The sequence below is a fragment of the Psittacula echo genome, assembly GCF_963264785.1.
Source record: "Psittacula echo genome assembly, chromosome: 3".
Lineage (NCBI taxonomy): Eukaryota > Metazoa > Chordata > Aves > Psittaciformes > Psittacidae > Psittacula > Psittacula echo.
In genome coordinates this window covers 35,235,983-35,260,665 of record NC_137736.1, presented here as the reverse complement: position 1 = coordinate 35,260,665, position 24,683 = coordinate 35,235,983, and the positions used below count along the sequence as shown (strand labels likewise).

The 24,683-nt window shown below is 41.8% G+C and overlaps 1 protein-coding gene across 1 annotated transcript in view; it reads right to left on the bottom strand.

The window, feature by feature from the left end:
• Nucleotides 1–16,323, bottom strand: part of PDXK (pyridoxal kinase) — a 48,027-nt gene extending 31,704 nt beyond the window's left edge. Inside the window, exon 1 of the mRNA XM_080613258.1 lies at nt 16,211–16,323. Coding sequence (XP_080469384.1) covers nt 16,211–16,303 — 93 coding nt within the window. The 5' untranslated portion in view covers nt 16,304–16,323. The remainder of the gene's footprint in view (nt 1–16,210) is intronic.
• Between the last annotated feature and the right edge of the window lie 8,360 nt (nt 16,324–24,683).

Sequence of the window (24,683 nt, the reverse complement as noted above, 5' to 3'; positions counted from 1 at the left end):
AACTGTTACATTTCTAAAAATAAATCACTGAGCATCAAAACTGGAGAAGGTTTGTATTTGGAAGGCATGGCTGGCAGATCTGAATGATACGCTTCAGAAGAATATTTGGAAAATTTGGAAAATTAAATCTAAATACACACACTGGAGCAGAATGTATTTGACACTGAAACAGCTAGTATGGAACACGTTATGCACAAGATCAAATTGTGCTTAGTTCTTTCTCACAAATAACTGAAGGAAAGGAACAAACATCATAGTTGTTCCCACAGTGCAGAAAGCACAATTCCAGCTTTACAAAGAGAAAGTGCATCACCTGTGCAGGCACCTAGTCTACAGAACTATCAGAATGCGCATCTTCAAACTAGCAAGTGCTCAAGGGAAATATCAACACCCAAGAAAGGAAGAGACTTCAAAATATATGGACAACATCTAAAAGTCTTGGCTCTTTTTGGAAAACTGGACCAACAGCCTAGTTTACCTAAAAGCACAGAAGTAACTTAAACTTATATCCAGCTACCACGCCACAATAAAAAGCAAAACATGGATCTCCTTCAGGATTCAAATTTACACATGATACCAATTATTTTACTAGCAGAACAACCTAAAGACTTAGGCAGACAAAAAATGCCTTAGGTTATATATATAACTAGATGGCAGTTCCAGTTCACCTCTAAAAATGCAGTCTTTTAGACCCTGCCACTGCGTTAATGCCAGAATTAAGAGTTTTGTTACATTTACAGTGTCTCTTCCTCTCCGTTCCAGAAAACATTTCAATCACACATTTCTTCATCACAGAGAATTAGTGCTTAAGATTTTTAGAAATGAAGGACTACAAACAGAGATTTCCGTCAAGAGGGCAGCTTAAGTTGTGCCTGTTATGTAAAGGAGGAGATTGAAAAAAGAGAGAAAGAAAACTGTTCCACATTAAGAAAAATCGTGAGCGCAGCAACAAAGAAATTAACGGGAAGATTTTGAAGCAAATGCAACTTCTCATATTCAGAGTTAGTGATTGCTAAGCTTTATGTTTATATTTGTGCACATCTACATGAGGTACCAATGGTCTGGAGACAAATGAAAGTACTCATTCTTACCTCCTAATCCTATTTGGTCTGTGATTGTTAATACCACTTGAGACAGAAAACTGTTAACTACAAAGACCTGCTCTGCTTCAGAGTAAATATTAATTTAAATTCTCACTTAATAATTTTATTTACTCTGACAAATGCTTAGAGAAATTTGAACTGCTTCTGTTTAAAATTCGCACTGCAGCTTTACTATGCTTCTACAGGGAAAAAAGTAAATTTTCCAAAGTATCACACACTTCATAGAACTCAAGAAGTTTTCCTTTTTTCTTGCTTGTATTCAGTTTGGAAGGAAAAAGTTGGTTGGTTTTGGGTTTTTTTTAAATGATAAATATCTTAAACCTCTTAAGTATGTGAGAAAAACTGTCACTTGAATTACATGAACTTCTGAACTGATCTATGTTTTATTGCTGTCCTAGGTACTAAACATTCAAAACAAATAAACAATTTCCAATGCATTACATGTACATATTTAGAGAAAGAGAGGTTTAGAGGGAGAAGTTTAGAGAAATTTAGAGCTGAAAGACATGCTGTGGGATAGTTGTGCTTGGAGGTTTTTGTGACACAAGAAGACAAAGCCCTGAGCAACCTGGTCTGAACACAGTGCCTACCCAGCTCTGAGCAGGAGGCTGGACTGGGGACCTGAAGTCCCTGCCAGCCTGGGTCACTCCATCATTCAATGACACCACTACATAAAAAAAAGCTCAGTTTTACTCACAGTAGCACTCCATGTGTACAATCACATAAAATATCATCACCCATCCTAAAGTTCTGGTTATAAGTATAAAAACCAGAGGTATCCATGTTTACAGTATTAACTATGCCAACTTTGTCAGTAAACATATTATGTCCTTTGCTGTTAAATGATCAGTGGACCAATTTAACTAGAACATTTTAGCTTGTACTTAGTTTAGACAACCTTAGAGAACAAGGACTTACTTCTGCAAGAATGAAATTCAATCAAAAACACCTCTCAGCTGCAACAAGACCACTGCATATTTCCCTCTTTGGGCACTGGGCTTATGCCTCTGGTGGTATTTCACTTTCAGGTTTGAAACTGAAACTACAAAGCAGTAGTACTACAGCTCATGTTAGAGGAAAAATCTGGAACAATGAGTAAAGGTAGGGGGTGGGAGGGGAAAGCAGTGTGAGTAACAAAGAAGAAAAAAATTGCATAAAACCAATTTGTAAACTGCATACATGTTTCTTCCATAGTATTTAAGTCCCCTGATAATGTTCATAGGTTGCTATCTATATTTCATGAAACAAAGATGAGATCTCCATCCAAACTCCTCAGTTCCTTAAAAGCTCTTCAATTTGGAAAATATTATCTTTACCATATCAGAGCACACCAAAAACAATTTTCCCAAGTGATACCACAAACCAAAAGGATTGTAAACCACAAGTCCAGGGAAGGTATCAGAGGTTGAAGTTGCAATTCAAGCTCAGCCGATTATTTATACAAATTCTTTTATTGCTGACACAAGGTACCTGATTTCTTGTATGCCTAATTAGGGCTTCACAACCAGATCTGAGCTACAAATGTGCCACAGGTGAAAATCTCACTATATAATTTGTTTGTTCACATCTCTAAGAGGCAAATTTATCTCCAAGGAGAAAACACTTTGACAAGGAAAGGGCACTGACTAGGAAGAAGGAAAGAACAAGATTCTGCTAAACAGAAGAGAATATTTGAGACTGTACTTTGAAAGGAGGATTTGACTTTCATACAATGCCATATTTATTTTGGGGAGATCTAGATGTATTACAACACTTAGTTTTCTTGCATTTCAACTCTTCTGTTTTGTAGCAAGATGCTCACTTTGTACGTAAAGTTTATGGAAAAATAATGCCTCTGTTTCAATTATTATTCAAATGACGAACCACCTAAGCCAAGTATGTCCTGCCCTTTATGCCAACAGATGGTAACAGACTGACAGAGCAAAACAGCAGTAAATATTAAGAATAGTGAAAAGAAGGTTAACACATACTAGACAAGTGAATCAAAACCATCCAGATAGAGCCTTTAGAAAGGCAGCATGGTGAATTATGCGCAGAATTCCAAATCAAGGATTCAGGTATGTAAACTCAACTGTGCTACTGATTTGTTTTCCTTTACCGGGCAAGATCAACATGCAGATGTCTTTTCAGAAATAACTGCTAATTTCAGCTGCTTTCCTACTTGATGACTAAATGATGATGCCTAGGAATGATTCAGGAAGTCACGAACCCAGGCAGACCTCACTGCTTTCACTGAGAAGCAATGGTCAGGATTGTCCTTATTGCAAGCTGGCTCAGACTGACCTATGCTCCACTAAAATCTCCTGTCTGAGTTCAGAGTGATTGTCTCAGCAGAGAAAACATGACTGAAAAGCAAAGAGCTATGACAGATACTAGGATGTTGTTTTAAACCAGTTCTAAAAGAGTCTATTACCCTCAAACCTTCCAGTGTATGTACTCTCCTGGTAAAAACAGTTATGCTACTGAAAGATTTAACAGCTAGCAGCATTCTTTGTCAAGATGTGGGTATTCTAAAGCAGAAGAAAATCACTGTAATATGACCTCCAGATCATTTTGTATTTCCAAACCCGTTCTAACCATCGCGATGTCATTTAAAGAAGTAGAAGGAAAGAGCCTAGAGAATGTGGTCTATCATCCTGCTACCTTAAACACAGCACTATTACAGATTTCATTGACAGAACTTGTAAAAAATAAATGCTATTTTAAATATTTCATATTCACCTCCTCAAAGCCTTGAAAATATAAGCAGTCACAGAGCCCTGTGAACTGGACAAGTGTTACTAGTAAACAGTGACAAAGAAAGGAGAACATTACTGTGCAAAGCACTGCGTTTAAACCTGTATGATTTGAACTCAGAATGTAAAAACCCAATGTCCTGTTCCTCATCCACACAGTAAGAAACAGGCCCTTCCCTGCTGCCAAAGAAGAGCTTAGGGAATTTATGTTGCACAGAATCGATTATACTGCATTATATGTACTCTATCTGTGTGCTGCCATCATCTCTACAATACTGTATTATACATGTGGTCATCTTTGGTTTTCAGAACATAGACCATATCACCTGCTGCCACAACCACAAACCCCCTCTATTTTACTTCTAAAATTAATTCTTTTTTTTGGAAGCCCTTCAATATACTTTAAAAAACCTGGTGTTTAATTTGTAAAAATTAATGGAAACACATGACTAGCCATGGGGCTCTACAGAAAGGAAAAATAAGTCCTCAGTTTAAAGAAAGAGTCAAGCTTTCCAAGCAATGGGGAAGTGCTTTGACTTTTATCGTCTAAAGCACACAGCAGCATTTTAAAAAAAATATATAAATGAGTATTTAAGAGAAAATCCTACACCTGTGTATAAATATATACACACAAAATACAAATATACACAGTTTATTAAGCTTAAGAATACGTGAAGTTCATCCCAACAAACATCTGAACTATGACTATGTATTTTAATTAACAAATAATTAATTGCCTGATTACAGTCTTACTCCTCTGCCTCCACAAATACAGTTAACATAAGGAAAGTCAACAAGGTGAGCTGGCACAAGGCACTTGAATAAATGGATTTGGGCCAAAAAAGGAAGGTAACAGTAGACAGGTATACAAACAGAGCATGTCCAGTGCTCCATACAAGCGGAAAGTATGTCAAAGTTGTCAACCAGTAGCCTACCAGACCGTAATATACATACTGAAAGGGAAATAGATGGCCTGCTCATTTGGTTAACATTTGGTTAACCTCAGAGGGCCCTTAGCTGAGTGTATGACAGCAACACAAAACCAGTCAAAGGCTTGAAGAGCCCCGCTATATGATCGTATTTTCTTCCAGAGGACCTCCTTCCTCATCCACATTTAGATCACAGCTGGCTCTATTGCTATTAACAGGCCCTACACCAACAGGAAAGTGGCTCTCCTAGCAGTGTAACAGACAGATGCATCAGCTAAAGGACAAAGCTTTAGAGCATAAAGACATACGTAAATGGGGTTAGAGAGGCTTAAACAGACACAATTTCTGAGGAATTTTCAAGAAAACTCATCGTAACTCCCCAACTGCTGACTTTTAGCAGAGCATGTGTATAATCCACCAACAGAATTAGCCAGTCATACCTGTATTTGTCTAAAAAAATCACTGTACCACATAAACCAAAATCATTCCAACCCTTCTGATTTTATTTTACATAAAACCCAGCTTAATTGAAAGTCATTAACAGAATTAACTTTAATACCACACTTAAAATTACCCTGTCAAACAAGGTAGTTCAGTTTGGGGGGATTTTTTGCAAAGTAATGGCAGTTACATTTTCCAATAAAAAGTCTCTGTCTCAGGCCATGAAACTCTCTATGTACCCACTGTATTACAAGTCATTTGCATACACATCCTGATGTTTAAGTACTGCAGTTTGGAACTTTATCTCACACAGTCATCACTGCAGTTCCAGTGACCATCATTGCTCCTCTGGACACGGAACAGGAGTGCATTCAAAATGGCTGAATTTCTATAATCAAATTAATTTGGAGGGGGAGAAAGACAAAGGATTGCCCAGTTGCAGCTTGCATCTCTCATTGTCTGCCAGCTCCTTCACTTAAATGCATCTCTTTCCATTTCATACTGAATTAAAAAAATATACATTGTACTGGGTGTAGAAAATTAGAGCACAAATTCAGTTTGAGAAAAGAAACGGGAAAAAGAAAAGGCATGTCCTAGCAATTAGTGAAGCAGGCATAATCGCTGGTGTGGGCTGATAAACCGAACTGAAATTGCTATTGACTAACCCAATCTCTTCTCTCCTTTTGAGCTTTTAATAAAGCATACCAAGTAGACAATGAGAACTCTGAGCATACAATAGGGCTGTATTTTACTGCGGCATTTGGCAAGGCACTGCAAAGAAAAATCATTAGTATATTGGAGATACTGTGCCAAGATCAAAAGAGAGGAGCAAATAAACTAGCTTAGGAACAGGGATGCTGGAGATACTGTTGGTGCTTCATTAATCTACAGTCAGGTATCAAATAGGCCACTTCAAATTCTAAGGTTAGAAACAGGCAATTACAACACAGACACCCCCCCCCCCAAAAAAAAAAAAAAAAAAGAAACAATACAAAACAGCAGAAAAACTTGGGGGGGGGGGGGAGTTATTTCACCAGTGACAACATAGGAAAGACTGTTAACAGAAATAAAAGAATAGCATTGGGATAGTATCTGATACTTGTTAAAAACAAGAGAACTTTCTACTCTTTACGAAAACCTACAAAACACTATGTGAAGACTACGCAAACAAGAGACACAAAATCAAGAACATACAAACTACCTGGTTAGAACTGTCCACCCTCAGACACACACGCACACAGGCACACAAAAAACCCCACCAAACCCACAAACCACCATGCCTTTTCCTACCCGAACCTGCTTTTTATCTCAACTTCTAGTACTCTCAAGTCAAACTCCACACTTCACTGTTTTCTTTCCTTCCCAACTTTGTTTTCCAGTTACAAACGAACACACATGAGAAGAAACTATGTGTGGAGGAGTCTGGGATATTTTATATATGATGCAGCCATATTTATTTGATGTTTCATTCTTGCTCTGTGGCTCCAAGTTCTCAGGCCCAACCAAACCACAACTACTGCCACATCAGCAAAAACAAGAGAATGACCTCAGGTTGCCTAATGCCTTTTTCTGGAGTGCTGCTCCTCTTTCAGCTCTGATTAACTGCATACCAGTTTTGAGGATCTACAAGCTGACTTCAGCACTGGACACCACAGAGGATGTACTGAAGACAGGAGCAGAAAACAAATGCCTCTCTCTTCTGCAAGAGCAGACTGCAATTTTGTCAAAGTGCTCCGTCAAAACTGGTACTTACTTAGAATTTGCACATGGGCTGATCTAGCTGTAACATCCTGACCATCTGAACAGAAAAGACTGTAACAGCCTGAGATGGCAGTGAGCTTGTTCTCCAGTAGTTTATGTCTTTATTTTTCTGAAAAGGCTCACAATATAAGTCTGTATCTGAAACATAATCAGGCCAAATTCAAGGTTATCCAATAGCGCCTTAAAAATTCTCATCCAAATAAGCCTTAGAGACACAGGAATGCTTCAGAGCAAATACCACCAGGTCACCCATTTTTACTTTCTACCCTGACAGACTGATTGGTGTGCATTGCTAACTATTCAATGCAAGACACTAAGATGACATAATATACATGCTCTTATCAAAATTCCCTCTAAGCTGTTTTGTTCAGCACTAAGAAATTCCTTGTTCTATATCATTAGCATTTTTTCACAGGCTACTTAAACAAACAGCCTGTAGTGCCTGTGAGACACGTGCTCATCACCTTTACTCCAGGCATTACACCAGTTCAGGATTGACCCAACCACAGTCAAAAGATTTGTGGTACAGCTGCTCTATTAACCTTCCTATGGGCAGGTGGCCATTCCTGCCATCTGGGGTGGGATCAAGTGATGGAGCTGCATGACACTGATTTATAAACGCTAAGGTAAATGAAAGACAAGGAAATAACAGCTTCTTTTCCCCCTTAATTCTTCTCACTAAAGGACAAACACAAAAAAGGGAGAATGAGGTGGTGCTATGGGTGACTGAATGCCTTCCACCAACAAAATACATTCCTCCCCTTCCATCCTGAGACTTTTATTGTTACTGTTAGGTAACAGTGACTTTAGATACTGGTTTCAGATGGGGAAGCTACAATTTGCATAAACCTTTGAAGAGTTATAAAATCCACAGGTTCACTGCAAATTTCAGATTCATCATCTCTATGCTGCTTCCTTCTACACTTAGATGTAATTTGACAAAACTACCATACTTGTCTCTGCACACTCCTGCCAACTGGAATCATGCAGTTCTTCCTACACAAAGAAGTTTACAAACACTGGTTAGGAGAAGCAGACATACAGAGCAGCAACAGGTCCAATAGGCATGGACTGAATCTCATTTATCTCAGTGAATGAAATGGCAAGGGGGATCCCACAACACCTTAGTTTCCTTTGATTTTTATTTGCTTTTTATTCCTGCTGTTTGTATTTTGGATAGCTAGCACTGTATCACCAATCCATTAGCAAGGCATGACAAGAACATTATGTACATCTTAGGTGAAGTTATCCACCAAGAGATTTCGTTTATCCAGCACATATGCTTTATTTGGCCTTCTTAGGTAGCTTATGAATGGATCCCACCCTCTTACCAAAGCTTTAGATGTTATACTGCAAGATAACAGATGCTTGTAAAAATAGAACAAGAAACAACTCCCTGAAGGAGGTGCCACGTTATGTGAAGATCACACCAAGGCTACCACAGGGAAAGAATGAAGCCTCTAGAGAACAGTTAAATGTGTCACTAATTCCTTCAGAGCAAGCAAACTGTCTTAGATAAGAGCATATTTTGAAGAATGCTTCCTTCAGCTGATGCCAGGTAGAGGAACCTGGGGCTTGCTCCTGCTCTGGCACCTCAGTTATGCCAAAAGAGCATTCTGTGGAGCTGTGTAGGAAACTGGATCAGGAAATTGACTCACAAGAAAAATAAACATTTTCTGATTTTCCCTCTCTGTAAAGTTATTTATAACCTGGGTGGCTTCTTTGAACAGTCTACCACCTGGCCTCAAAAAATTACTTTCCTTGAAGAGTTGACATACACAGCATTTAGTGCAGGCGGAAGAACCAGCTGGTGTTGGTAAGAGAGTAAGTTTCTGAAGCTGGCTTTGCTACTGAAGCCAGCAGATTGTGAAACTATACCCCAGAGGACAGATGACAATATAACCTCTTAAACAGTTGCCATGTATTTGTTTGGTCGTTGCATGAATGAACAGAGGCACAATGTTACTTCTAGCTACAGTGAGCGCAGAAACAACCATCCCCACCATAAAGCCACCGGCAATACTTGAGCTCAAAAGGAATGAGGTGTAACACAGACTATAGCTTGTGCTGATCCACAAACAGCAACAACAATTAATGTGCTGCAGGAAATACTATCCCTGCAGGTCTCAGTTTTATCTATTTTTTTAAAACTTTTTCCCATTTTTGTTAGCTGTTCTGTGTATGAAGGTTTCCACAGGTAACATGGTGCCCACCATATGATACAGGGGCTCTATTCCATGACACAGGCAGGGAGGGAGGGAGGGTTGGATGGATGGATGGAAAAAGAGTTTTCCTTCGGCAGTACTCGTCACCCAAAACAAACACTGTAAAATACATGAAGATGCAGAGAACTATAAAAAATACATATATATTTTAATTGCTTAGATTTAGGCCAAACTTTACTAAATGGAATGTTAAAGAAAATATTCTTGGCTTTATTGGCTAGTAATCTGCCAATTTAAGTAACAGAAAAAATGTTGCCTTATTCTGATACTGTGGGACAGACCAGCACTTTACTACTTTGGCAGTTTCAAGTAGAAGGACCTAATGAATGCTATTTTTGAAGATCACCATGGATTCCTCCCTTGAACTTGTCAATGTCATTGATAGCTGTGTCATCCTTGTTTGAGATTTATACAGAGATTATCTTCCGAGAAGTAAAACATGACTGGAACCTGCAGAGGGGAAAAGGAGAACAGTTGTGATCAGTCTGGAAAGGATCTGCTGGTTAGGAAACCCATTTACTTCTGCTTTTGGAAACCACTGCATCTACGTATCAGAAAGTGGGTCTCCAGCTTTTGCTCTGACATGGGGAAAGAGACCATTTTCCAGTATGTCTCTAGCACCTCCTCAATCCTACATATCCCTCTGACAAGAGGTGCATTGTACATCCAAAGGAGCCAAGTTAAATCACGATGGAAGGATTTCTACTCATCTCAAACTAGTCCATTTGCTTAAAATTTACACAGGATGACAGAAGGTGAAGTGCAGGGTTTTTTTGCTTGGGTTTGGTTTTGGGTTTGTTGCTGTTGTTGCGGTTTTGTGTTGGTTTGGGGTTTTTTTTTGGTGGTGGTGGTGGGTTTTTCGCTTTTTAATGAACCACACAAGTTTTGGTGTCACCGTTCTCTCCCTTGCTCTATGGGTAATTGTTCCAGATGTTAAGAGAACTGGAGCTCAGAGGTGCCACAGATGAATTAGCATCAACAAATATGAGCCCTGAACAAACACTTGGAAAAATTCAGAGAGTTCAGCATAGTAGTATTTTTTTCTGTGACAAGTTACAGCACTGCTGCCAGGCCACAAGAGGATGAAGTGGTCTGGCTTCTGTTGAGGCACATATTATTATCAACACAGACCACCTTGGCATGTTTCAAACACTATGCTCATTTGGCTTTTCCCCCCTATATACAGCTGCACACTTTATCACACACAGCAATTTCAGAAGAATGGACATTTTATGTACCAGGACTAATGTTCAACTCCTCACATTAACCTTGCTTCGCCAACTCCAGCCTGTTTTCCACACAACACAAGCAACTGAAGTGGAACTTCCACTTGCATCTTTTCAGCCTAAAGAAGCTAAAAATACCTGCCTGGCATGTGTTCAGTCAGCCATGGATAATACTGCATCCCTTATCTAAAATGACTACTCTTCAAGGAAAGGTGACCAGCATTTTTTGATATAAATAGAAACAATGAAAAGAGACAATAAAGAAGGGAGATTGTAAGGGTTTCAGTAGCTTGTATGTAATCTATTTTTCTCCGGTTTACCTTTGTACCATACTCATACATACAATTAAAGGTTAATTTTTTTATTTCAAAGTATACTTTTCTTTTTAATAATTTCAATAAATTTTAATCTATATATGCAATTAAGTTTAACTTGAAGCCCCCGCCCCCCTGCCCCGAAATCTGATCATTATTGACGTATCTATCCTTTGTTTACACAGGGAAAAAATATTCATTCTCTCAGCTATTTCAGGTGGAGCAGAAACAAGACATAATAACTGCAAGAATTCAGAAAAAGAAAAAAAAAATTAAAATAAAAATCTAAGCCTTAAAGATAGAACACAAGGCCATTTCCTAACAAAAAACCACCTCAAGCAAGTAAACGCTACTGAGACTCTGAGTACATGAACTGCTCCACACACAGAGTGCAGCTCTGCCTTTAGGCATGGTTTTCCAGTCTTTTAATAAGATTTGCAACTTCTTGACAACTCAATTTTTTTTTTCCAAAGGAAGTGGGCGAATGAGGGTAAGGCAGTTTTGCTTGCTCTGATATCAGGTATCTGCACATACTTGTGGTCACTAAATAGTATCCCCTTCTTAATCTTTCCACTTTGCTGTGTCATGTTAGATGAAAAGATTACATTTAAAAAAAAAAAAAAAACCAACCAACCAACCCATAATCTACTATTTCTTCACGTCAGCACACAGTTCAGTGTAACGACTATATCAAATATCAGCCTACGCATCTGCATAGTTCCAATTTTCACAATGTACAAGAGAAAAGTTAGCAAATCATAATAATGATAAATTATTGTAAATATTTATCATAATCTTTTTTAAAAGTTTAAAATGCGAACTGGTCAACTGGCCTCATACACACTGCAAAACCCAAAATAAATGTTAATGCATCCTAGAATGCTTTTTCTCAGCTTTTCAACTGTAATATATAATCAACCTATATTGTATGACTCTATTTTCGTGACTGGTAGGAACAGTTACGAATACCACTATCCTTAGACTTGACCTCAGATGATGAAGGTTCAGTCAGCTATGCTCTCAGTTTTTTAGAGACTCTGTTTGGCCCTGTCACCTAGAGTCCGTATCACATTAGCAGTTCTTTTAGTTCTTTGCCTCAGTCTAGTCGTCTTCAAGTAATGTTAAAGTGCTAAAAGATGATGCACAAACTGGGTTTTTTTACTGTTTTGGTCTTTCAAGGAATATTCCACTTTCTTGTCTTCTCCCAGTCCTGTCCCTCTCTACTTCCCTTCCAGTTTACCATACAGGCCAAAAGTCCACCTCCTACAATCTCCTCAGAAGTTCAAAGTTATCATGGTACCTCTAAGCTCCCAGAGAGCCAGACCCATCCTTTCTTCATAGGTGGGTTAATCTGGACGAGTTTTGCTTTTTTTTTTTCTTGGGGCTGAGGCGGTTCTTTTGTGTGATTTTTTGTTGTTAGGGTGGTTTTATTTTGGTTCTTTTGTTTTGTTGGATTTTTGGGGTTTTTTAATTCATCTGTCCCTTCTGTCCCTTGTTTACCTTTCTTACAAGAACAAAAACAGAAGCAATGAAGAAAACCATTAGGTTAGGCTTTTTCAGCCTTTGATCTGTAACAAAAATAAGGGCTAGCCAGCAGGAACATTTCTTAGTTATTCTATAAACATTTGATTGATTCATCCTTCTTCTGACTCATATAATTAACACAATAGAAGTAGGTTCTGAAAAACAGAACAATCTGAAATAAGAGATGCTCTTTTTTCTGTCTCTTTCTGTACAATCCTTAATCTGTTTGGCTACGCTGTTCAACAAAAGAAAGAAAGAAAGAAAAAAGAATGCCTTAAACTTTTTTCGCTAGAGCAGCAGATAATCATTAAAGATAGGCTGATACTGATTTTGGTCTCAGCATATGAAAGCAAATTATACCCTTGGCTGAACTGTGCAGTGCAACACTATCCTTAATTATCAAAGAAATTACAATCTGTGCTGACCAAAGTTGTTTTCCCGTCTTTTTTACAATTAAAAGGGAGCTAAAAATGTAGACTTACTGTTTCTTTTGCAGAAAAGAATCAAAGAGGAGTAATCTAAGAATGAGAATCATCTGCACTTATTAATACCTGAACAGACAATTATTTCCATTCAGCAGGGGAGTGGGGGGGTGAGGTGGAGGTAGTGAACAGGGAGGGATAATAATAAAAAATAATAACTGAACAGATTGTAAAAGGCCATCTTATCCTGTAAACTGTAGAAGCTGTTTATGGTGGTGTCCTACAAATCAGAATAAACAATTTCATTCTCCAGACCCAAACAATTAATGGTATTTGTCCATGCTTTTAGCTCCATCTTCAAGGTAAACAGATACAAAAGAAAGTCAAGAATTAGATACCCAAAAGTGACAAGATGTTCTCAAATTCTGAGACAAACAAAAATTCTGAGGCAGACAAAAACAAAACAAAACAAAAAAGGTAATAATGTCCACCAGCATTATCAAACAACGTAAGAACATAATGTACAGAACTCTCCGGATACTGAGATCCTAGGCATAAGCAAAGATCAACAGCCTCTGGCTTGCAGACAGGAATATAATGTAGTCCAGTGGCAACCAAATGCTCATGCAAGTGCCCAGGAGAAACTGGCTGGAACTTTCTCCTTTCCCTTCCTTGTACTTTCAAACCTCTTTCTGGAAAACTCAGAGAGGCTGCTCTTCCTCTCTTAAATGCTGGACAACCCTAAACCATTTCCTGATACCAAAACCTGCTCAGGTTACACAACTGCAAAATAACTTAAGACTATTTTAAAAATAACACAGAACCACCTTTTAAAGAGACCGTAAAGCCATGCAAGTAAAAACTATTTCACCTCTTGACAAGACAGAATTCAAAGCACAGCTGAGGGCATTTCGCTTCCTGGCATTTTACCTGGGAAATCCAGGAGTGTGTTTCCTCCGAGACCTACTAGTTGATCTAAAATCCCAAACTACTTGAACAAATGTATTTTAACCTGAAATAGTGTAAAGGGTTCTAGTATTTCTCACTCTGCTAGATTACTTCCATTATTATAACTGTTTTAATATATGGTCTAATTATCTTTTGCTGTGTTTGCTATACAGAAAGTGTTTACCATATACTTAATAGAGGAAGTCTTCCCACAAACCTACTTTTTAAATACTTTAGTTTTTAGTGTACTGGAAGCCTAACAAAACAAGGTAATTGGTTAAAAAAGATAAAAAAGATATAAAAGAGTTCTCTGTTGTGCACATTGTTACACTGGCTATTGCTAATAATTAATAATGTCATAGACTTCCACCAAAGATCAAGTCATTCAAACATGCCTGATGTTTTTGCAGAAGTCTGCAAAGAAGAGATGAAACTATGTTTGGTTTTCTATTTGGATGCTGCTGTCCAAATGCAGATTCCTGAACTGTTCTATCAGGATTTCAGCCCATCAGACCACACAGGGACATACACACACGTCTGCATATTGAGCCTTGCAAAGTCAACACTGATGAGTTTAGAAGGAAGCCTCATTTAACCATTAGTGATTCAGAAGACAAAAGTAAAAAAGAGAATGGGAAATAACATAAGCATGCCAGATCTGTACCCATCCTCAAGCCTAGAATTACATTTCATTTTTATCTGCATAAAACCAAACAGAATTGAAGAGGCTTAGGGTTGTAATTCATTTCCTTGTTTAAAAAGGAAGGTTTTACTTGGCGGCAATTTGCTACATTTGATGTTCTAGCAAAACCAGGGTTTAAATAACTTTCTAGCAAGGACAACTTCATTGAGAGTTGCCTACACAGGCTTTTCAAGTGCAGTTTGTAGAGACAGGAATTCAGTTGTTCCCCAATTACCTTTTTTCACCCCAGCAACTTCTTGTTATGCTATATGCTGAGGAACATTACACACTGTGAGTGTGATAGCCTCCTAAACAGAACCCAGCTACAACATCTGTAGGCCTTTTTAACTACAGCAGTATTTTAGTGTCATAGTTAAGGAACTAAAGACACTTCACAGGAACTGACTTGCCAAGTCATACAAGACACCCATACACAGGCTAATATGCCACAGAAAGGTTGAGTTACAGAAGAGTAACAAGAACCTTTGACACAAAATTAAAGTTAAGAGACTAGAGATTTCAGGAATAAATAATACTGTGTGCCCTTGTGATACCACAAAAATAGCTGCAGGGGGGAGTAGAGGGAGAAAGGGGGAGCTCAATTTAGAAATCATTCTGGTAGGAGAGAAGGGACAGCTGGGCCAGAGATCATGACAACCTTTCAGGCATGGGTCTTCACATACACAGATTTCCTACAATACATGGATTTCATATGTACATTACCCTGTACCATATACTAATTTTCAAGAGACTTGGTTACATTATAATTGGATGGCAATAAGGGGATGTGATGTTTACCTTGCTGCCGGCCTGGTCTCAAGTGCATGATTTATCAGACTATACCATCTCTCATATATAATCAAGTGAGATCACGCTATTGCCTGTTAAGCATGTACCAAGATAACCAATGCACCAACACACTGTGTTCCGGCAATGAAATTCTTGGACAGCAAGCTTTGTAGGTCAAGGAACAAAGACTTCTTGATGGTAAGGTCCCCTTATGATACAGACACTTCAGAAAAGAGAACAGTGGCACGTGCAAAGGCTCACCCCAAAGCACACCAATGTTTTGTCACTATCAGCTAGACCTTAGCAAGCAACTCTGAAGTCAGCTTATGCCAGCCCTGAAGGCCAGGATCCAATTATACACTCAAGCCCCTTGGCATGTCAGCTAGTTTCTCTGCTCTAGCCTTATACAGCCATTAAGTGGTACTTACACTCTACTCCAGCTTCCCTAGATCCTCAGAAATTGAGGGGTGGGGACTTACACAGCTCCACCGCCCAAGACTCCGTCTTAACTCTCATCCCAGCATCACAAGGACCTCATTCCAGCAAGCCGAGCTCCCTGTCCCCAGCGCAGAGCACACAAACCCAAACTGTTACCAAAGGGTGCCCGCTGCCGCCCTCAAGCCGCAGCGCCCGCCCGATACCGGAGCACATGCCCGGTGGCACACACAGGCTCCCGCAGCGCTAAACAGAGCGAGCCCACCGGCAGCGATCCCAGTCCCCCTCTCTCTTTAAACCGGCTCGCCGTACCACATCCTCAAGCCAGTAGGGAGAAATGACGTTAGCGGGAGCCGCGGGCCGGGGCCGTACGGCGCGCAGCCGGTGCGAGGCTCGGCCGCCGGGGCCCCGTCGCGCCCGGGATTGCGGAGACCGCGTCGGTCACTTGACCCCAGCTCCTCCCGCCCCAGCCCCGCGCTTCGGTGCTCGGAAGCGCACCCGTGCGGGCTGCTCCCGGCCGTGCCCTGACCTTACCCCACTTGGCAAGGGGCGCCCACCCCCCGCGCCGGGCAGCCCTGCCGTCACACCTGCCCGATTCCCCTCGCCGCCCCGCGGAGGGGAAACAGCAGCGGGAAGAAGGGAGCGCACGGCGGTGGGCCCGTCCGCGCCCGCTCACCTGCAGGGGGAAGGTGGCCGCCTTGTTGCCCACGTAGCCGCGGACGACGTGGCTTTGGATGGAGAGGACTCGGCACTCACGCTCCAGCTCCATAGCTGCACCCGCACCGGGCCGAGCTCGGCGGCGCCGGGAGCAAGGAGCGAGAGGCGGAGCGCGGAGGGCGTCACGCGCACGCCCTCCCTTCCCCGCCTGTCACACACAGAGAACGCTCCCCGCCGCGGGCTCAGAGAACGTCAGGCGATGGGCGCGGACACCTAATGGCCGCCTGCGCTGCGCGCTGCTCACGGGGATACAGCCGCCGCAGTGCCGCAGGGCGGCGAGGTGCGAGCCTCACCGGCGCTCTCGCTGCAGGTCTCGCCGCGGCTGCCACACGCACGCACACACCTCGTCAGGCACCTTAACGGCCTCCCCTCCCGCACTCGGCGGGCGCCGCTGCTGTGACAGGCGCCATCCCGCACGCATGGCTAACGTTTCATGCTGCCCGTCCCCTGAAGCGAGCAGGGTGCCTCCTCCCCCTCGCCCACCCTCGGCAGCAGTAGGACTGTGCCCCTCAGCTCGGTGCCGGTGCACCCATCCAGCACTGCAGTGAGGCGGTCGCTGACCCCACAGAGGCACTGCAGCAATGTCACCCAGACTACCCGAGACCATGGGTACCACATACACTTTGTAGAGGCTTCATGTCCCCACCGAAGCACCATGCAGGGCGGCACCCATGGCCCGCACATGCGGACAACCTTCTTCCAGTCCTGCGTGTTATACTGGGCTCTCTCCTGCCCTCAGTGCACAGCACCACGGCACCAGGTACCCTAAGCACATTTCCAGTGTCTATACGTACATGTTGGTCAGTGCACATAACACTGGCCATCCAGTCCTCTGCCACCCATCCTGTACATTAACCATCATTTGCTGTCCACACTCCACCATGGCACTAGCCACCTGCACCTTCGCCACAAGAGCAGCAAAGAGCAGCACACACATCCCACCTGTGCTTCCCCTTCTCAAGTGTTTAGAAAGTCCTGTGGAGCCACGGATGCCACAAGCAGCCCCACACAACGCCTTGCAGTGGCACAGCAACCCAAGCAGTGGGTGCCCTAATAGAGCACCACCCTCGCAGTTGGGTTTTGAAGTGAGCGCAATTGTGTGTTACTGAGACAAAACACCCCCTTCAGAGGGCTGCCAAAGTGAAAGAAGATGTATGTGTTATCTGGCAAGTGCTACAATACATCAAGACTCTGCTGAGATAGGACTTCATAATGTGTTTGGGAATTTCATCTTCTTCTGGCCATTTGTCATTATTGACCATCACAGGTCCAGTCAAAGATCACAACAAGAACTAATGCCTGATGCCTCTTGTTCTTCTTCATGGATGGCTTTAAACTGACTCTTGAATAGTGTCATTATTTCTTAGCAACATGAAAGATTATTTTCCTCATAAGTAATCTTTTGGAAAATGAGGAAGCATACTGTCCTGTTTTCTGTCGTCACTCCAGCTGCAAGAAACAGGGCTTTTTCTAGGCTGGCCTTACTATTTTGAGTTTCATCACCTATAAATTCAGGGTTTTTCTTGAACTGTAGGAATTGGCGCATCTCCATGGAGTATAGGGCCAGAACAATGAATGATCTACACCATGTATTCTCCAGCTCCAGCAGTCTGAGAAAGCTGCTGGAGTTATCCTTGTATGAAGGATAACCTCCTTGACACAAGGAGCTTATCTCAAGGGGACACAGGTCTGGATGGCAGGGTAAGCCTGTATCACTTACTACTTATGTGGTTTACAGGCAATTATAGACAAAATCTTCCAGAGTCTCTTGGAAGGAGCATTTCCTACCCCACTTTACAGCGAGAAATGGAGCATCGGAGAGGATCATATCCTGGTCCACAGTGTGCTGAACTGTAGAAAGGAGGCTGCTCGGCTGGTAATCAGGCCTTGTAGCTAAATTAGTGAAGTTTGTGTAGTTGGAGAAGCAAAAAGAAGAAGAGCCTGTAGAAGTACATGGAGTGGGGAAGGGAGTGTATGCAATAAAGTAGAGAGCACGTGGTTATCCTTGTTATGGGTGGAGAGCTTGGAAAAGGCTCTGCAGTGCATACATATGGCTGTTGCACAAAAATTGGACAATATTAATTTAAACACTGTTGAACATGAGGGGAGATGAAGGGTGGCCATGAGAGGTGAAGGGTGGTTGTGAGGGGAAATCATGAGGGGAGAGGAAGGACAGCCATGAGGGAAGATCATGACGGGAGAGGAAGGGCAGCCGTGAGGGAAGATCATGAGGGGAGAGGAGGGGTGGCCATGAGGAGAGACCATGACGGGAGAGAAGAGGTGGCCATGAGGGAGATCATGAGGGGAGAGGAAGGGCAGCCATGAAGGAAGATCATGAGGGGAAAGGAGGGGCAGCCACGAGGAAAGATCATGAGAGGAGAGGAGAGGCAGCCATGAGGGGAGATCATGAGGGCAGAGGAGCGGTGGCCATGAGGGGAGATCATGAGGGGAGAGGAAGGGCAGCCATGAGGGGAGATGGTGTTGGGAAAGAAGGGGCAGCCATGAGGGGAGATGGTGAGGAAAAAGAAGGAGCAGCCATGAGGGGAGACCATAAGGGGAGAGGAAGGATGGCCATCAGGGGTGAGGGGCCATCGTGAGGGCAGATCGTCAGGGGAGATGTTCGGCCATGAGGGAAAATGGTGACAGGAAAGAGGGGCAGTCGTGAGGAGAGATCATGAAGGGGGAATCCGTGGGATGTGAAGGGTGGCCAGGAGGGGTGGGGGGACAGTCATGAGGGGAGATCATGAGGGAAGATCATGAGGGGAGAGCAGCGGCAGCCATGGGGTGTGAGGGGCAGCCGTGGAGGGTAGAGATGGCAGCTATACAGTGTGGGCCACTATGGGAGGCAGATGAGGGGTGGCTGTGAGTAGAGATCATGAGGGTCAGGCATAATGGGAGATCTTGAGGGGAGATCAGTTTGCCCTTAGTGACATGGTTTAGTGGTGGGCTTGGCTGTCCTGTGGTAACAGTTGGACTTGGTGATCTTAAAGATATTTTTTTAACCTAGCTGATTCTATGATTTACAGCTGTTCTATCTCAAAACTGCCCAAGCATGTCTGACAATCTGAGTGGAGCAAGTTCTTCCCCCAAGAAGGAAAGCACACCTCATACATTTATTAATGTCTGCCCTTTGGTTTTGTACAACCACTACTGCTGCACCTAGTAGACCACATAGGCAAAGCAAGGATAGGCTCAAGGAGGTTTCACATTGCAGAGCACAGCTGATACCAGACTGTTCCTACTCCTGAGTGAGGAAACTACAGCATAGGTAGCAATCATAGAATCATAGAACAATTTAGGCTGAACTCAATGATCTTGAGTCCAACTGTTTACCTAGCACTGCCAAGTCCGCCACTAAACCATGTCTCTAAGGACCACATCTACACATCTTTTAAATACCTCCAGGGATGATGACTCAAGCACTTCCCTGGGTAGCCTGTTCCAATGTTTGACAACCCTTCTGGTGAAGATACATTTCTTAAACCTCTTCTGGCACAACTTGAAGCTGTTTCCTCTTGTATTGCTTGTTACCTGGGAGAAGAGACCAGCACCCTCCTCAGTACAACCTCCTTTCAGGTAGCTGTAGAGAGCAGTAAGGTCTGTGAGAGTGACAGTGCTGAGGCCATTTGCAGGAAGGCAGGGAGGGTGCAAATGCATTGCTCTGCCTTTCCCTGCAGGTGCTGGGAGTGAAAGAGTATTTGTTACAGAAGAACACATGCTGCTTCTCCAAGCAAGTGGAGAAACCCATTCTATGCAGGATTGCTACCTTCTACCTAATATTCTGAAAGGTCCAACAAAGGCACGTACTTCTAGCAATCTTAATGCTTACCCAAGAGGAACACCTGAAACCTCCCTTTATACTTCAAGCTGTAAAAACCGCAGTCTTTTTCATGGATTAAGGAGTAGAACCTGCATAAATGACCAAAAGTAAACAAGCGGGTGACTCAACAGTATTGAGCTCTAACATTTTTCAGAATACGGGGGAACATATATATCTATACATTAAAAAGTTGCCACAAGGAAAACAAAGGCCAGAAAACAATTCTCCTTCCCTTCCAGAAAACAGCTCATCTAAATGTGAGCATCAGTTTCTGAGCGGTGTTTTTTTACAGACTTTGCCCAATTTATTCTTTAAGAAGTCAGGCCCCTGCCTCATAAAAAAGAATTTGTGTCTCAGAAAGAAGTGAAACTAGACTTCAACTCCAGTCATCATGCATTCTGTTATGCTATCCTTCTCAAGCCTCTTCTGTTTGGAAAAAAACCCACAAAACAAAACAAAAACTTTACTAGGTTACTAGGACTGTTCAAAGAGCAAATAACCGTTCAGTGTGTGACAGAGGGCTTCATGAGGAAAAAAGAAAAATGTTTCTTCCACAAATGTAACTTGTTCCTCATATGCTCTCCTTCCACAACTCCCTAAATCCTTCTCACATCTCCCTCATTTCTCTGCTCAGCCTGTCATTGCACCAAAAAGCAATACATGCCGTGCCAGACTGGAGGCATTAATACACATGACAGTTAGCCAGCCAGCAATTCAGGAGATACACATCTTTGTGTACCTTCTTGCTCCTGAGCAGACAGGATAAACATCTTTATGGGCCATTTGTTGCTTAGACTGCCTGCCTTCCAAGGTCTATGTTGTTATCCTTTGGAATTTCAGCTCACTATGCATGATGAAATCATGAGATTACAGTGAATAACAAGCTTAACATGGGTCAACAATGTCACAATATTGCAATAAAGGTAATCTCCCTTTGGACTTCATAGACAACAATATAGTCTGCAAGGCATATGAAGTAATCCTTGCAGCATATTCAGCACTGGTAGGGTCTTTGGCAGTACTGCCAAGTTTTTGGAATGGCATTTTATTCGCAATGAAACAGTGGAACAGTGTGAGAGGCCGTAAGGAGGATTCAAAGCTCAGGACACACAACTAAGGAGGAAATGGTTTCTTCAGCTTAATGAAAGCTCTACTCTAAGAAGAACCTACAAATACATATAACACAGAGCTATGAAGGAGCAGAAGGGAATAAACTAATGTCCATAATGAAGGGCTTACCTCCATTATGCAAAGGATTATGGAAACACACGAAGAGACTGCTTTGGAAGACTGATGAGTTATCTTCAGTTTCTTTGTTTTTCATAACTAGTGGAAGAAATATTTTTATAAATATTAATATCTATATTTAAGTTTGTCTTGGAACAGGGGACAGACTGCATTAACTACCAACATCTCCTGAAGTTCAGATTTTCTATATAAGCACAACAGAAAAGGTATGGGGCTGCCAAGAATATGGCACACTCAACTTGATAAAAGATGCATAGAGAGACTGTCTTAAATCAGATTTTGTAAATTATATATGGATTCTCTAAATCATCATAGGCATTGACAGAAAATAAAAGGTCAAGGTCACGTAAATGTCATATCAATAGCCTCTCCTTTTCTCAACAGCCCTTCAAGGCAGCAGAATTAGACCAGCAGAGAGTAACAGTTGTGCATTCCCCAACCAGAAGACCATCTGTATTTGAGATACTGATTTTTACTGGTCAGTTGAATTTTTGCTAAGACAGATTGTAAAGTACCAATTTATGTTTGCAATAGTAATAATAAAGTATCAGCAGCATTTGATGTAGGAGGGGCTGTTATTCTTGTTTCACACCAAATTTTCACTTGGGCTGTATTAAAATGATTAACCTTGTCAGGAATTGTCAAAAATGGCAGAGAAGGGGCCATTTTCTCAGCAAAGGAAAGCAGATCATTGAAAACTGATCTTGCCATCAAAGCTGTTATACATGGGAGAACTAGACAGGCCATTCTAAACCCTTTGACAGACAGGTGGGCTGCTGTCTCTAGTACAAAAAGAGCACTCATCAGTGCCATTTCTCCAAAACCTAGCATAGAACAGAACTGCAAACTAGCAAGGCTGACATGCTGTCAGCTTGAGTGAAAAAACAGCCTGCAGAGAAATTGTTGGACTTAAATCCATACTGACTCCGCTAGCGATTATCCATGCAGAGCCAGTACTCATAGGTGCCCCAGCTTCTTTAACCAGAATGGAGAGAAACAGTCCTTATAATGGGCAGTAAATAATGAAAGTGGTACATGTAATTCTTTGCTCTAGGCCCAGTTATGCAAACTGCTGGGTGCTGTCTTCTGTTATTGCCTTTGAAACTTGAGGAATAAGGACCTATATATTTATTATATTTATATATTAAGAGATGATATGATCAGAAGAGTAACAGTGGGTTATCCATTCTCTTCACCTCTAACTTGAACCTGTTCTCTATCACCAACTTGCTGAAACGCTATATTCTGAGCATTTTTGCAAAACAGGGCCTAGGAGATCATGCAGCATATCAGCCTTCAAATATCAGGGCTGGTCTTGCAATCCTCCTGTCAGTTGTTTTATTGAAGTAAATGGAACTGCTGCTACGCAAGGGGCCAGGCGTCAAGCTAAGATACTGGCCAGTGACAACAAAGTTCTTTTTACAATGCTGTATCACTGTCACAAGTCGTCACAGTTGAACGGCACTGCATTGCATGGCAGTTTTGATCCTCATCTCCTTCAGGAACCTAAAAACGCACCTCTCTAAAAAAATGCAAGACCACTCTGCTGTGAAATTCTAAGCTAAAACACCCCTTACACTGGTACAATTCCCAGTAACTGTACACAAATATTTTGGCTGGTGCCAATGCCTGCCCATTTTGGTTCCAGCATCCATCTAACAAAATGGTTGAAGTTGATGAAAAGGAAGCAGAAGGCCTCCTTTGGTAGGCTAAGGGAGCTGCAGTGCTTAGGATCAGCTTGCAGTTTTGTGCTGAATGCTAATGCTTGTATCCTCAGCACCCAGTCCTATGGCACTTAGTGGCTACTGCCTAACATTAGAGAACCACTTTATTATCAGGAGTTTAATCCCAGTTACCCTTTTTGATCCTTGAATAACCATTCACCAGCACTAAAGAGGCAGCAGGGCCTTCATCAACCAATGTGTTTTGAGCAGCAGACCGAACCTCTGGCAAAGAAAGAGATAGGAGATGCAAGCAGTTACAGTGCAATATAGCATGACGTGGCACGTGATCATGATAACAGCTTTAGAGAAATGCATACAAATATTTTGATTTTGGTTGTGCTTCATTTTTAAGGCACTTGGGGGGAAAGGGTGAAGAAATCTGCTACTTTGTTGCTTTTAGTATTCTGACTTTAGTAGACATTTCTGTGCCTGGTTTTTAATATTTAACCTTGAAAATTGCTTGATAGAGATTTTGGATCAGAAATGCCACATGATGTGTATTTGTTTTATAAAACATGGTAACAGCTGGAAAAGAACAAGGACTTTCCTGGCAATGGGAATAAACCTCTCAGTCATGAACTGCATCTCTCAGCAGTTTGTCCTGTGCATGTCTTGCATCACATGCTGTCGTCTTGCAGTCATGAGTCACTTGCTTCATCTCCCACTGCTGAGGGATATAGCTTGGCAAACCTACACAGCTTATTCCCTGAGGAAATGTGCACACAAAGCAGTGGGAAGTCAGGGCACTGCTGCGCTCAAAACAGAGCAGATTTGCATTTGAGTTCAAGCTGCAGGGTGTACATGCTAAGTTGACTAATACCACATCTATTTCTAGCCCTGTTACCTGGGTAATGGTAATTTCGTGTTGTTCTTTTCCTTCAGTAGTTACAAAAAGATTTTCTACTTTAAATTAACCTTTAAACATCTGCAGGAAATACAGTAAGTTAGGAACATGCTACGTAATTTTTCCAGTTAGCATGATTTCACTAATTAGCAAAATAGTGATAATGGAGGACAGATTTCAGGAGTCTGAAAGATGTTAGTTCTGTTCCAGGCTGGAAATTCCTTTCTGATTTGTTTTTGCTTTTGTCTGTGTTAGTAGGGGACAATTCTTCCCACTATTTGTAGCTTTGACCATTGGGACTAGTAGCAACAGCTAACCTATGTGGTTCTGAAGGTCTCCTGGTCTTTCCTTATTACAAAAATACAGGATGAAATTAGCAGACATTAGTGGGACCAGGATTTCATACCAAATTTTCATCAGGAATTTCAGAGTGATCCAAAGTTTGCTAGATTTAGCAGTTTCTAGTACTTTATTGGTTCAGCACCCATAGAATTATAGAATAGTTAGGGTTGGAAAGGACCTTGAGATGAAGTACCTAAAAAAAAAATTAAAAAAAAGAGAAGCCTGAACACTGCCCCACTCCCCTCTCCAGAACTGCAATTCACACAAATAGCCAAAGTTACAAAAATTCAGTGGAACATTAATCATTAGCTTCCAATCTTGGAACGTGAATGATGAACAATTCTTTTCCGAAATCCAGCTCAAGATCCTCTCAGCAAATACAAGCAATTAATAGGCAGTCTCCCAAAACTCTACCAAATGTAAAAGGCATAAAATGAGAGCCTCTGGCTACAGA